The sequence below is a fragment of the Uranotaenia lowii genome, chromosome 1 (assembly GCF_029784155.1).
Source record: "Uranotaenia lowii strain MFRU-FL chromosome 1, ASM2978415v1, whole genome shotgun sequence".
NCBI lineage: Eukaryota > Metazoa > Arthropoda > Insecta > Diptera > Culicidae > Uranotaenia > Uranotaenia lowii.
In genome coordinates, this window is record NC_073691.1 from 190236282 (window position 1) to 190252245 (window position 15964).

Below are 15964 nucleotides of genomic sequence, written 5' to 3' on the forward strand. Positions count from 1 at the left end.
TGTTTTGATTTTGTTTTCTGTCAGCCAACGCACACAATACCATAACTTGAGGGGTAGTAGACAGACCAAAAGAGCAAGTGCAACAGTTTTTAGTGTGCGGTTGTTTTTTTTTCCTTGTTTTCTGTCTGCCCCTAGCCATATATAACTATGTCTTTCCTTGCCGAATGGCAACGATATAACAAGTGGTAATCGCGCCGACGGCACGAGTTAGAAATATTATGATACTCAACGTCTTTGAGTGCTGCTTCAATTAAAATAGATAGGAGCTTTGAGCAGTATTTATAAATTTATTAATCCACTTCCGACCCCCCTATTTTTAGAAGGATTTTTTTCAACTTCATAAGGTTTTTGTTTGAATTATGTGTTTCGCCATTCTGACTGGAGTCAATACCCAGTGACCAGTTTGACGGCCAAAGGTTTACCCTTCAATCTTATCCAATTATTAGTTTCGAGCGAAAATCATCGAAAACAGCACAAACAATGTACCAAAAATATCTCTTTCGATACTTTTCTTCTACAATGAAGTAACCTTTTCCCCCATTTCTCTCTTTCCTATCCAGGTTGCATCAGCGCAGCGTGCGTCTTCATGCTATGGACGCGCCATCTAGTCATAGTGTACATGTACATCATCTCGGTGGGACTGATATTTCTGTCCTACTGGAGCAACGTATCGGCCATCTCGGTCATCTCGGACGGACCTAGTCTGCTGGAGGACATCCTGTCACTAAACATGGACAGGTTGCTGGATCCGGGAGGCGTTGCGCTTTCGATACTGCCCCATCTGCTGGCCCAGTGGCTGATGGGGGTAATTTTTGCCTACATTCATCTTGGACCGAAGTGAGAACCTTTAAAATAATTTCTCTAAATACCTATACCAAAAATAATCGTTATGTTTTTTTCAGGTACCATTTTACCCAGAAAGCTCTCCCGTTTAGCTTCCTGATGCCACTTTTGCTGGCCATGCTTCCGCTACCGACGGTGGTCCTGAAACATTCCCCCGCCTTTGCCGCCATCCTACCTTTGGTGCTTTCCAAGATAGCGCTGTGGAGTTCGTCCTTCGATGTTGTCAAAACCATCTTAAACGGGTATTCCCATGCGCGGAATTTTGCCAGCAACTTTGGTATATCAGCTTTGATCGAGAACGAGTGGCAACGGTTGAATGTGCCCTGTGTGCTGCGTGCCTTCTGGACCATCCGGCTGACGGAACAGTTGATAAGTCTGCTTGTGGCATCGGACGTTCCGCTGCGATTTGCGGCCACCTTCCAGAATCTGCTCGTCAGTGGGTGTGAAACATTAACGGCCGTCCTCGGCATGACCAGTATCATCTCACTGATTTGCCACTACATCGGAAAGGCGTTCCAGCTGTTCCTGCTATCGGAAGACTACGACGAGGACAAATCCATTGGGACCGTGTCGGCCATATTGTTCTACATTTTAGCGCTGCAGACCGGATTGACGTCCCTCTCGCCGGACAAACGCTTCGTGCGGTTGTGCCGAAATCTTTGTCTGCTGATTACGGCATTGCTTCACTTCCTGCACAACATTGTGGCACCCATTCTGATGTCACTCAGTGCCGCCAGGAACCCGTCAAGGTAATTTCGGATAGAGATCGGTAGTAAAAGGCGTCGCACAGTTGTCCAAAAGAGCTAAAAGTGGAACTTTTTTCGTAGCGCCTCTGTCTTTTATCATATCTCTTAAGTGTCTTCAGAACATTCGCTTCTTCAAACATGCTTCATAACTTGAAAGCATCAAAAGTTAGTCAAAATCCACTATAAAAAAATTGAAAATTCTAACTTTTTTATTCACGCAGAGAAAACTTGGATTTTGAAACAAAACAAAACTGACTCTGATTCAAAACACTCAGTTTTTTTAATCAAACTCCTGTTTTCTTTGAATCAATGAATTATCGTAACAAAGTAAATTTTCTTTCAACCAAAGAAAAATGTTTTCAACAGAAAGGAATAATTTCTTTAAGTTAAAACTTCAAACTTAGAAGATAATTTGGATTGAGCAAGTACCGAATTTCGAATTAAGTTTCGCCGGTCGTGTTAAAAATCAAAACTAGTGAATCAGAGATAGCTATTTAGGAGGATTCAGGATGAGGAATGCATACCATGGTAAGTGCGTGTTAATCCATTAGTCAAAAAGTGAATATTTAAGATTTTATATAAACTTTTGCATTGTTACAGGACCACGGCTGATTCCGCCCAAAATCCAGCGGTCTGATTATCTTCGGGCCGATCTTCAGCGGCAATCACCAGTTGGATGACCGGAGTTGCTTCCGGAAGTTTATTGAGCGGTCCAAGAAGAATGCCCTCAGGCCAAAATTTAGGACCGGTTAATTCCATTATAGTGAACCAGTGTTTGTGTTAAGTTTAGTTGCCATCTTGCTCACTTTAGAGTCGGACGCATTTTTTGATGTCATCAAAACAAGGTTTTGATTTTCTAAAAAGTCTCACGGACTTTGTCCGTCTTTCCGCTAAATCGGAATCCTGTTAAAGGATCCAACACTCGCCAAAATGACCTCAACGGTCGAACGCACCTTTGTCATCAATCTCCGAAACATTCCCGTTAAGGTCAAGTATCCGGAAATCGCCAATTTCATTATTGAAAAACTCGGCATGGAAGTCACCCAGGTAAAGCACCTTCAAATCAGCAATGGACAGGTCTTTGTAGGAACCGACTCAGCCCAAACAGCCCGTGGAATTGTTCAAGAACACAACATGCAGCATCAACTACAGTACGAAGGGAAGAATTACGATATTGTGTTGTCTATGGAGGACGGCTCAATTGAGGTTAGGATCCACGATCTCAGACCACAAATCACCAACCAACAACTAGCTTTTCGTCTGCGCGAGTATGGCCAAATACAATCAATTCAGCTTGAAACCTGGAAGGATTTCTTCCCCGGGGTACCAAACGGTATCAGAATAGTACGAATGAAGCTTGCAAAACCTATACCATCCTACATCACTGTTGAGTCATCTATGACATTGGTTACCTACAAAGGCCAAACTGCTACCTGTAAACATTGCAACCGAAATGTTCACTACACACAAAAATGCTCGGAATATGCTAAGTCGCTACAAGTGGAAAATGATGTTCAAAAAAGATTAATGTCAGATCTTTTTAAGACATCCTCAACCACTAGCACGGATACCTCGAATATTCAGAATGAAGACACACAAAACTTGAATGCTGGTACCACTAGAAGATTGTCAATATCATCCACTGAAATGGATGAAGATTTCCCTCCGTTGCTAAGCCCGGCCAACCAATCATCTATCGTTATGAATGAAGTCGAGATCGTGGAAAGTTCAACATCAGCATCCCGCAGTTTTCCTGAAGCGCTAAACAAAACGACAACCAATCTGACGTCGACCATAAAACGGCCGGCTTCGCCAATGAATGTGGATCAAAACAACGAAGAAAAGCGAATCACACGTAGTCAGGAACAGCGCAGCAACCAACGTTCACGAGAATCATCTAGGACCAAAGCTCAAAATGCCAAATAATACATTCACTCTCATCGTATCAACAACTACTTATACCAGCCCTATTTGTCACCAAATTCACATCAACGCATTACTTCTTGGACGTGATAAGAAAGCAGCCAGCAATATTTACATCAGCAGCCAAACGTTCTCGAGATGTGCCGTAGTACTTTTGCCGCTGATGTCAACAACGATCGTAGCCAACGAAATTACCGGACAAGAAGCTGTTTTTTTCTCACCGGTAAGCAAAATTTACAGTATATGTTCAGCCTTAGCTCCCGATGATACTGCTCCTCTCAGTGAAATCTCATCCTTTGCAGTACACAACAAACTACGACGAATGATTGCAGCATCCAGGGTTACCAGAATCTGCTTTGTCGATACTACATTTGATTCATGATGACTTCGCACAGTTATAAAATCGGAACCATTAACATGAATGGAGTATCCAACGAAACGAAATTGCAGTCCATGGCTTCGTTCATCCGCGCTGCTGAACTGGACGTTATTTTTCTCCAGGAAGTCGCTGTCACCGACCTTGAAATAAATGGGTACAACATCGTTTTCAATGTCGACGAACGCCGGCGAGGTACAGCGATTGCATTGAGAAACTACTATGTCTACCATAGAGTACAAAGAAGCCTAGATGCTCGTTTGATAAGTTTAGGTATCGGCAGCATAACTTTTATTAACTTGTATGCACCACCTGGCACACAAAATCGCGCAAATCGGGAAATTTTCTTCAATTCTACACTAGCGAATCATCTATTAGATGCACAAAACGTAGTGATAGTGGGAGGCGATTTTAATTCTGTTACCAATCGCAAAGATGCTACTGGGACAAACTCGTACTCTCCTATGCTCCGAAGGCTTATGGAATCGTCTGATCTTAAAGACACATGGGAAATACTTAAAGGAAATTATGTAGAATATTCATTCGTACGAGCCGATTCTGCTTCAAGGTTGGATCGAATATTACTACCCTCAAACATACGAAGTTCGGTCCGATGTGCTTATTTTGCTGCAACAGCCTTTTCTGACCATAAAGCATACGTAATACGAATAGCTCTCCCTCATCTTGGCACGGCACCTGGTAGAGGAGTTTGGAGAATGCATCCAAAGGTCTTAAACGATGACGAAATTATGGCAGAATTTAATACAAAGTGGAACTACTGGTGCAGACAAAAAAGACATTTCCCCAATTGGATCGAATGGTGGACGAAATTCGTTAAACAGAAAGCTAAATCATTCTTGCAATGGAAATCAGCTCTTCAACGTCGGAAGGATCAGGATACAACTGAATTGTATTATGCTATGTTGAGTAGGTCGTATGATCGTTACTATGGTGACCCACAACAACTCAGAGACATCAACCATATAAAAAGCCTTATGCTTAGACATCAGAGGGAAATTTCCTCAGCCAACAAGCAGTGGAACGAATGCTATATTGGTGGAGAGAACACCTCAATTTTTCATGTCGCCTGCCAGAAAAACAAGAAGAAAAAAACCAATATTTGTCAAATTGAAACATCAACAGGAATAGTCACGGATCAAAATAACATTCAGCAACACTTCAAGAACTTCTTCGAAGAGCTTTATAGTCCATCTCAGACCAGATGGAGTGACAACTTCGAACCTATTCTAAAAATTTCCGAAAACAACGAGATGAACCGAGAAGTGCTCCAAGAAGTAACCCAAGGCGAAATTTGGAGCGCGATAAAATCTAGTGCTTCGAAGAAATCTGCAGGAATAGATGGATTGCCAAAAGAGTTTTATGAAAAATGTTGGAACACCATTGGCCGAGAATTCACTCAAGTAATGAACGATGTCATACGAGGTTTGGCTTCGAAAGAATTTTTTGACGGAATAATTGTACTGATTAAAAAGGAAAGTGACACGAATAGCGTAAAAGACTATCGACCTATCTCGCTGTTAAATTTCGATTATAAACTGGTTGAAAGAATTTTAAAAAGACGTTTAACAGATTTGCTGCCTATGGTGCTATCGGACAAACAAAAATGCTCAAATGGAGGAAAAAATATATTCGAAGCAACATCGAAAATTTTAGACTACATCTGCCAGCTAGCTACAAATAAACAAAACTCACTTCTAATAGCCTTAGATCTGGACCATGCGTTTGATCGGGTTGATCATGCTTTCTTGGCGGCAACGATGCATAAAATGAACTTCAACGAGTCTCTTATAAACCTACTTATGTCCTTCTTTGCCAACAGCCACTCGAGGGTATTAATAAATGGACAGTTATCCAACGAATTCAGGATACAATGCTCCGTCCGTCAGGGTGACCCCCTGTCGATGTTGCTCTTCGTCATCTACATACAGCCGCTGCTCGATAAAATCAGTACAACACTCCCAGCATCAGTGCTAAACGCATACGCCGATGATATCTCAATATTTCTTGAGAACGAGAACCAACTAATGACTTTGGTTAACCTATTTCAGGAGTTTCAACAGGTTTCGGGGGCAATCTTAAACCCTCTGAAAACTGTAGCAACTGCTATTGGAAATGTTGTTCTTTCCCCAAATAGTAGTTGGTTACGAATAGAACCAAAAGTGAAAATCCTTGGAGTTTACTTCTGTGAACAATTTGAACACATCATCGAAGAAAATTGGCAAAAAACAATCCGGGGATTCCAAATTAGGCTATGGATGAATAATGTAAGAGTATTAAATTTATGCCAAAAAATTATTCTGATTAATACCTACATCTCTTCAAAACTCTGGTATATTGCATCAACACTTCCGCTGCCAAACAAGTTTGCTGGGAAAATCACGGCGCAAATAGGGAAATTTATTTGGCATGGCAGATCCCGGAACAGGGTAGCATTCGAAACTATGGTTCTTCCAAAGGAAAGAGGAGGTCTTAACCTTCACTCACCAGTACTGAAATCAAAGTCCTTGCTGGTGAATAGGTTGCTGAGAGCTGGTTCGAATCTCCAATTCATGTGGAGTTTCTTGGAGAATAATGTTAGTCCACCGAATATAACTGCAATCCCAAGGAAATATTCTCATATAAGGACCGTTGTACAGGAATCTGCATTTCTACCAGTTAATCTACGTCGATCGCCATGTTCATCGAGCATCTATCAATTTTACCTTCAACGACTAAAGGACCCCAAAATTGTTCGAGAAAATCCACAGCGAGAGTGGAAAAGGATTTTTAAAAACATTCATTTCAATCGAATTTCGTCTCAACGAAGATCCACATGGTTTATAATCGTACACAACAAACTAGCAAACAATGATCTGCTATTTAGGAGAGGTATGAGAGCTGATCCACACTGCGATTTCTGTCCTGGGACCACGGATGATTTGGAGCATGTTCTTTTTGAATGCGGAGACACGAAATTAATATGGCAGTACCAAAGGAATCTATTTTCGACCATCGATAGGAGAACACAAAATCTACAGAAAATGGATTGGATATTTCCCGATTTTTGTAACTTCCAAAGAAACACTAAACATTTACTCATAAAACACTTTGCTTCGCTTATATATTACCTTACTGAAACAGCTAAAACAGACAGAAATGTAAATAGTTATAAATTTTACTTACAATGTGAATAACCCTAGACGATAAACATAAAAAAAAAAAAAGTTTGTAATAAAAATGAATTTAAGATGTAAATTGTTTCTTTTTATTGTTCAAAATTCCTAATTGGAACTTCTGAACAACAGAAAATATTTTTTCCAGTTGGAATAAAAGGAAAATATTTCAATGAACCAATCCTTTTAAATCTAAATCTAAATTACATTGGAGCAAACGAAAACAACTTTGCATCAAATGAAACTGTTTTTTGTTTCAAAGCATTAAGATTTTGACTCAAAGATTTTTCAAAAGAAAAATTCTTTGAAACAAAGGAAAATGTCCTTGAACCAATGGAATTTTTATTTATCCCAAAATCAAAGGAAAAAATCCTTTGTTTTTGCGGCACTTTCCTTTGAAATAAAAAATCTTTTTTCTGCGTGTTTGATAGAGCTTTACTTTATACTACAAAGTTGTCGAATACGTGAAAATATGAGACTTCGTTGAAAACATCAAAACTCTATCTCTATTCAGAGCAGAGTTCTAAAGGTTTTATTTTAAGTTATTTAAAAGTTAGTTTTTAAACTTAACTATATAGCTAGAGGAGGATTTACATGAATAAGATGTTCTGAACATTTGTTGAAGCATTCAAATCACACGTTTTGCATAAGATTTCAACATTCTACGACGTTTCCTAGCCAACTTATTGCAACTTTATTTTTACTCAACTTTCAGAGCGTTTATTGCAAAAAACGTGCAAGTGAACTAATGAACCACATTGAAGCTTGAACTCAGTGCAACAAACTGGTGTCGTGGTCATTTGTCTCCACGCGCTTATATTTGAACACAACAAGCATATACAGTGAGGGGCAAAATAAAGTGTCCAAAATATTTTTTTATCATTTCTTTTATTTTTCTGGTTAAAATTCATCGAAAACACATCGTTATCATTTTTGAAATATTGTTTATTATGTTCGTTTTAATTTTTGTTATTGTTGCCCTGGTAAAAAAAAAGAAAGTTTTTCTGATAGAAAAATAAAGCAATTACTATTCCAAAAAAAATGGGCAAAATAAAGTGTCCAACTCAAAAATCAATATAATTTCGATAAATTTCCATCGCGAGGCCCCTCGAATTGTTTGTTTTGTGTATTTTGACGTTTCATAAACAACTGGCTTGGCTCTGGAGTGTTCAAACAGGTGTCTACATTCGAATAAGTTGTAAAATATGGAGAACGCATAAATTTCTGGTTCCATTCCGTTGTCCATCCGGAAACTGGTTGTTCGTGATGTGAATAACGGTAAAACGCACCGGGAAGTGGCCAAGCACTACGAAATCAGCAAGACAGCGGTATCAAAAATCGTGAAGAAGATGAAAACGTTCGGATCGGAGATGGATCGCCCAGGAAGAGGACTCAGCCCAAGACAGATGCCAGAACGGACAAGAAAATCATTCTTTAAGTGAAGAAAAACACAATAATAACTATCCGGCAGATACAGGAAGAGCTCCAATTTTCGGTATTGCGTCGTACTGTCCGTTGCCGCATCCGTGCAAAGGAGTACCATAGCAAGATCGCAGTGAGAAGGCCTTTCATCAGCCAGGTCAACAAGGCTAAACAGCTCAAGTTCGTCAAGGAACACGCCGATAAACGGCTCGAGTACTGGAAAACATTGTTATGGGCCGACGAATCCAAATTCGAGCTATTCAACCGGATGAAGCGGGATCATATGTGGCGCAAGTCGGGTGGAGAGCTCCAAGATCGCCATATCCTAGGAACTGTCAAGCACGGAGGAGATAACGTGATGGTGTGGGGTGGACAATTTGGTAAAAATTGACGGTATCATGACAGCTGAGTGATATTCCCATATCCTGCGGGAAATCCTAGAGGTATCCCTCATCAAGACGGGCCTCGAAGAGCGCTTCGTTTTACAGCAAAATAACGATCCGAAGCATACGGCCAATCTGATGAAGTCATTTTCCCGTTCCTGCCGCATCAAACCCCTTGAATGGCCCCCACAAAGTCCTGATCTGAACCCCATCGAAAATCTGTGGACCATCCTCGATGCTCTGATTGATAAGACTGGTGTGACAAATTAAAAATACTTATTTTGATGCCATGGAGCATGGGAGGAACTCGACCCACAACATTTGCACAACCTTGTTGAAAGTATACCGAATTACTTGTAGGAGGTGTTGAATGCCGAAGGAGGCCATACCCATTATTAAATCGTTCTTGTTTGCCTTCAGTTTGAATCAATTTGAAGCTGTACCGATCTGGACACTTTATTTTGCCCCTGTTTTTTTTTTTTGGAATATTAATTGTTTTTTCTCTACCAGAAAACTTTTTTTTTAACAGCACAACATTGACAAAAATTGAAAAGAACATAATAAACAATATTTAAAAAATGATTACGATGCGTTTTCGATGAATTTTAACCAGAAAAATAAAAGAAATTGAAAAAAAAAAATAATTTGGACACTTTATTTTGCCCCTCACTGTATTTGATCTGTTTTACGTGTTTCCATACAACGAAGCTTAGTATCCTAGGGATTTAACTTCTTATCTCGATTTTTTCCCAATGATTTTTTCTGGGATGTTTAGTTTAGGATTGACGGTTTGAGAGTGGGTTATAATCCGAATGTACTGTGAAATAAGAGTGTTCAGGAGACACGCATTGAACATCAGATGAAACATTTGAATGGCAAGAGCACGTTCCTAGGAGTGGTTCCAATAATTTAAAGTATGTTTAGGAAGGCTTTCGAAAGAGATTCAAAAAATAAATTGTACTACCGTATTTCAACAAACTTGAGCTTTTCTGTCTCAATTTCAGAAAACGCCACGCCCGGGCCCTTATGGTATGCGCTTTTCTGCTAATCACACCGGTTGGACTGCTCAGTGTTCTATGGTCACGCCATTCTCCTTCGACGTGGCTGCTGGCCGTGACAGCCTTCTCGGTAGAAGTCATCATCAAGGTACGGAGAGGCGCTTTCCTTACCTAGTTGTTTTCCATAACTTACTGTTCTAATTCGATTGCAGGTTCTGGTTAGTTTAGCAACCTACACGCTATTCCTGCTGGATGCACGGCGGCAAACGTTTTGGGAAAAATTGGACGATTACGTGTACTACATCCGGGCGTTCGGGAATTCCGTTGAATTTTGCTTTGGAATTTTTCTCTTCTTCAATGGCGCTTGGATTCTAATCTTTGAGTCAGGTAAATTTTATACAATAACGCAACTAATGTAACAACAAACTCGCTCGTAAGTTCCACATGATTTCGTAGCATTTATTATTTTTATTATTTGGACAATATTTCTTCTTTTAAAAATACTTTAGTTATTATTTTTTGTTTTGTTTTCTATGTATAATACTTTTATTGTATCTTTAGTTTGATTGATTTTCAAAAAGTATTTTTACTCTCCCGTGACCTTCCTTTTCCTGTAACTTTCCTCGATTTCCTTACTTCCAACCTTGAAAAACCAACTTTTACTAAACCGACTGTCGTAAATCGAAATTGAACCGTTTGACGAACACACATACATAAACACTTGTAAAAAATCCGATACTTGGGCGACTTGACACTACTGCTTAGCTACCATTCCTGTAGGCGGCGCGATCCGGGCACTGATGATGTGCATCCACGCTTACTTCAACATCTGGTGCGAGGCGCGGGCCGGCTGGGGCGTGTTCATGAAGCGACGCACGGCGGTGCACAAGATCAGCTCGCTGCCCGAAGCGACCACTAGTCAGCTGCGCGCGTTCGACGACGTGTGCGCCATCTGCTATCAGGTCAGTATAACTTGGTTACCTTCACTGTATTCGGTAGTTTTTGAACGATTTATGGAGTCCTCATTTGGTTCGATTTCAACGATAGCCTGACTATTGGAGATCTTCATCTAAACCAGGGACAGGCAACCTACGACTCAAGGGATGTGAAGATCTCACTAACAGTTGAGTCGCTCCGACAATTACGGAGCCTCTCTTACTATCATTATGCGTAAGTGGAGAGAAGGTATCTGATCCAATGCATCAGGATTTTCGTCAACAGTTCTTATTTCTGAGGCCGTACTAGGCCGCCACGAGCTTCTGCGCCTGCTTCTTGTTCGATGTCCGTCTGAATTCCCATCAAGGGCCTCTCTGCAAATCCCGTTCTCAACTTTTCGCAATGTTTGGTCAATCCATCTCCAACTACAATCTTGGATCTCTATTTCTATAGCCTATTTCTAAACCTACCATAGAGAGACGGCTTATGATATAGTTCAGTTGGCAGAACACTTGCCTGCTGAGCCGAAGTGGATGTTTTCGAACCTAAAAGTAAACATCGAATACAGCTGTACCGGAAAAGTTTTTCAATAACCATCCACCAATTGCATCCTGACATCTCTCTGATCATAACTTAACAAAAAAGTGAGGGGACAATTCCTAAAACGTGCCCTTACTTTCTGTTAAGAATCGGATCATATATTGGCTAGCTTGAGTTGAGTTGTACTCTTTTCGAGTATTTTTTATCGTTGAAGTGAAAAAATGTAGCTCTGTCAAACAATTGTAAAAATATGATGAAATAAAATCGAAGAAATTTACTAAAATGTCAATCAACACTGTTTTTTTTCACTAGGAAATGACATCGGCGAAAATCACTCGCTGTAAGCACTACTTCCATGGTGTGTGCCTGAGAAAGTGGCTGTACGTGCAGGACCGCTGTCCGCTGTGCCATGAAATAATCATGAACCAGGACGGACCGACCGGTGGAAAAGCCGGTGGCAATGACCCGGCTGGTGGCGGGGCTGCCATTGACAACGGGGTCGAAGCACCAGCAGCGGATAGTACCGGGCAGGAAAACGGGAACATCAATGGACAGGTGAGTTTTTAATCGAAATACTATCAAACATTGAGACAGATGTACAGTTTTGATTTTTTTTTTTCTGTTATTTTAGGGTAGTGCGGTTAATTCGTACTCACTGACTGGTTCCTCTGGTAGTGGTCCAAGCACAACCAGTGCCGATTCGACAAGTTCGAGTGCCAGCAGTAGCACCAACTCGACCAGTACAGTTAGTTCCAGTGGAGAAAGTAGCACCATCAGCAGTAGTAATAGTAGTAGCAATACTAGCAGCATCATTAGCAGCGCGCTTCCGGCCGTGGTCAGCAGTTCCGGGCGCAGCCATCTGTCCGTAAGTGGGTTCCGAATTCCGAACCCATCCTCGGTGATGTCGACCTCGACGGCATCCTCTATTCCTTTGCCTTCGGTCGGTTCCATTTCGACGTCGTTGGCTGCTGCCGACTCATCGACAAACGCCGATCGACCGCATCATCAGCCTAGGTCATCGGTGGATCGGGAGATTCTGGACGGTCTGGAGTAATCTAAGCCTCCACTTGCCAGGTTAGTGGTACGTAACGTGGCGCTGCTGTAAAATCTTTTCCACCATTCGGTTGAAAGAAAAAGTTCTTCAAATTTAAGGGAGGGTGCTATGGTTTAGTTTTTTATTTATTTTCCAAATGATACGCATTTCCAGTTTTGAAGTTGTTAGGCATGTTTGATTTAGAGAATCGTGCTATTTTGAATTTATTCGGGCTAATGAAATTAAATTTTACTCAATTTTTAAACTGCTGCCAACCTACCTTCTATTTCTTTAAATGGAACAGTGAAAGTCCACGCAAATTATTCCTAAAATCGAAGCATCTCCATTTCTAATTCTACATGTTCGCAGCAATTTCCGAAGAAATCCAGGCTCCAATTTACATACGTCGATATGTTTGAAATACATCAATTGAACTAAATATTTTGAACACGCATCACTTATTCAGAAAACGGTGAACAGAAAAAGCTCTTTAATCAAATTTCACAAAACAGACACATTTCAAGTCCAGAAATTTGATCATTAACTACATACATATTTGTCAAGTATGTCTCAATATACAAGATGTTAAAAATAAAGAAATGAATTCGATTGAAATGTTGACCTCTTCCGTCAGCTCAGTCAGTAGGTGCTGAAACCGATCAACTCTTGTCTGTTGGAACAAGAGAGTTAGCTATCCTTGTATTTACCATCTACGTTAATATTCAACTGGTTGAATAACGGATTACGTTAATCGTTTTGAAGAGTCCCCAACTGAAATCAGGTTCCAAAACCGGGTTGACAAATGTGTTTTTCAAAATTGTACACCCAGACAGAACTTATTTCTCCAAATGTTGTTTAGTTTATTTCTTAATTTTCTTTTTAGTTAACCAAGTGCTTTGTTTTAGATAGTCTCGTTTTGTTAGGATTTTTAAAGCAAATGTCTAGTGAAACGGTAGTTATTATTATTATTGTTGTTATCGAACAATGCGAAAAAAAATATTACTCTTTCATGGGCTAGTGAAAGTATGGTACGAAATGTTAAGGAGCGTATCATATGGGATTAGTAAAGAAGAACAATTGCAACCGAACAAATTGTACGATGTATGTAATCGTGTTATTTCTTCATTTCAATTGAATGTATTGAAACGAAGAGCAGAACGCGATCATTGAATCAGTTTTGAAAAAACTGAAATAAAACAAAACACAGATGATTATCATTTTTCGCAAAAAAAAAACAGCGCTGGAAGTTGGTTGAAAAAATGTAAACAATTAAAATATGATGTTTAAACCAAGCATCAGACGCTACGCGCGCACGCACGTGTAAATACTATCAGTGTAAAACGCATAAAACAATTCTATCAGAAGTAGAATCAAAACATCATCCTCTGAGATGATGCCATTATTGATGAAAACGTCGAGATAGGTCGGGATGAACGGGAAGAAGGTGTGTCGCGCTACTTCAGCATGAGAAAAAGGAGAAAATATAGAATAGGTTCTTATTTAAACCGTAAAATGTTACGTCGCTGTCTGAAATGTTCCGAAAATGGCCTTCGATTTTAATAGTGGAGTTTTTAATTTCAAGAGCGGGGCATATCTTGAAACATATACCTACAGTTTTTACACGGGTAGACATACATACGTACCGTGTAAAAACCTGTGCAATAACCATGTTTATTCCAGGATTAATTTTGCTATTTCCGAAGCTCTGAAGCTTGAGATAATGAGACATGTAACTTGAGAACTGAGACCAGAGACTAGGAACTTCATGTATCAAGTAGAACCTGCAATCTGAGACCTGAGAAGAAAGAAATGGGCCCTTGCACATGAAACTTGAGACAATAAATTTGATACACGAGACCTTGCACCTGAGACTTAACATCGGAGACCTGAAACCTGGAACTTGAAAACGTAGACATATTTGAGACTCATGTGCCAGGTCTAAAGTTCAATTTGCCATATCTCAGGTCTCATATTTCTAATTCCCAGTTCAATAAGTCTCGTGCAAAAATGTTTAAAAAGAACATTGAGGGGTACATGTAAGTAGCGATCGATGACAAAAATTTAAAAAATCTATAGGTAGGTATATAGGTATATTACAAAGGAAAAATAACAAAATTGACACAAATATAAATGACCAAAATAACAAAAACGGACAAATGTAACCTAAAGAAATAATAAAAATTGACGAAAATGACAAAACAGACAGAATTGATAGAAATTATAATTATAATACCAATAAACAAAATAATAAAAATGAAAAAAAAAATTGAAATGTATAGTAGCAAAATGGACCAGTGAAAGTCGTTCGATTATTTTTCTACAAAACTTTAAACTGTCGATATGTTACAAAAACGAATCCAATCAATCCAACAGGTGAAAATCAACCCTAAAGGCTACCGAACCTTCACCGTCCAATTTTCTTACTAATGTGCATCAATTCCTTTCAACAATAACACAATGGGCAAAGTGTTCGGACTACCAGAAAAATATGAATGAACAAATGGCTTCGAGGAACAAAACACGTGTGCTCTCTATTTCTCTCTCTGCAAAACGGGCATCCATTTTCCATAAGCTACCAACTAAACACTATATGTATGTAGAGGCCTACCAAGTAGGAAACTTTTCCGGTTGGTTGAATCTCCCGGTAATATTGAACTTCGGCCGCGGTTTGTTCCTTTGTATTTAAAACCGAAATAAAACGGCGGAACCAAGCAACTACAACCCTATATTGAGACAAAAAAGAGTCAGGTGTGAGAAACTTTGTCTTTTTCGTCCGACGTTACAAACGAATTGGACGTTAGCAGGGTTAACATTTTTTTTTCCTTTTTCAGAATGGCAAATTGAGACAGAGAAATTTGTCGAGCGGAAAACTGTTTAAAGAAAACAAAAATTTCTTTGAGTTTGTCTGTTGATTGTGATTGAACTTTTTTTATTCAGTTGGGGAAACTGGAATGCGTGACTGCCAGCAGTTGTTACTAGCGAAGAAAAGCAGATGAAATTTGCGATAAAAGTGGGTAATATGACGCTGATCGAACCAGATTGGGCCCGTTGCCTTCGATAAAACCTTGAAAATTTTACATGCTTGCTGGATGGATAAATTTATATAATGAGACCGACAAGTAACAATGCTCGAAGATGTTCCAGTAGCAACTCAAAAGTATTCAATGAGAAACATATTAATACATACCTTGGCTGCCAGTACGATGACAATGAGCTCAATTTGCAGATAATTTAGTACAAACAAAGAAATCTTCGCGACATGGTTGTATCATCATCTAATGGTCAACCATCCGTTGCAAGTTGATGTCATTATTCCACTCAAAGAGGATCGGCTGTAAATGTGATAATATGCTCGCCAAACTTGTTAACGCAGTTGATCACCAAAAAAAATCGGAGATGAAATGTAGTAAAGAAAAAACTATGAAACTATTTCTGGAAGATCCATGGAGATAAACGTCCAACAATTAATGAGACATAAAACCTTCAGTAAGATAAATCCCTAAGAGTTCGATAAAAGCACACAATTACAAAAAAACGATTTCCGGCTATTTTTTTAAATTGTAAATAATTTAATTAATAATAGAAGTTCGT

At 39.5% G+C, this 15964-nt stretch overlaps 1 protein-coding gene across 3 annotated transcripts in view; it reads left to right on the forward strand.

The window, feature by feature from the left end:
* Positions 1–13878, forward strand: part of LOC129741162 (protein TRC8 homolog) — a 35535-nt gene extending 21657 nt beyond the window's left edge. Inside the window, exons 1-8 of one of the 3 annotated variants that reach the window (XM_055732883.1) lie at positions 136–482; positions 561–837; positions 903–1592; positions 9871–10012; positions 10077–10251; positions 10630–10826; positions 11653–11895; positions 11972–13878. In XM_055732883.1, the coding sequence (XP_055588858.1) occupies positions 587–837; positions 903–1592; positions 9871–10012; positions 10077–10251; positions 10630–10826; positions 11653–11895; positions 11972–12394 (2121 nt within the window). In that variant the 5' untranslated portion in view covers positions 136–482; positions 561–586 and the 3' untranslated portion in view covers positions 12395–13878. Of the gene's footprint in view, positions 1–135; positions 483–560; positions 838–902; positions 1593–9870; positions 10013–10076; positions 10252–10629; positions 10827–11652; positions 11896–11971 lie in introns of those variants that run through there. The other 2 variants (XM_055732872.1, XM_055732877.1) reach the window with 2 other exon arrangements.
* The last annotated feature ends 2086 nt before the right edge of the window (positions 13879–15964 follow it).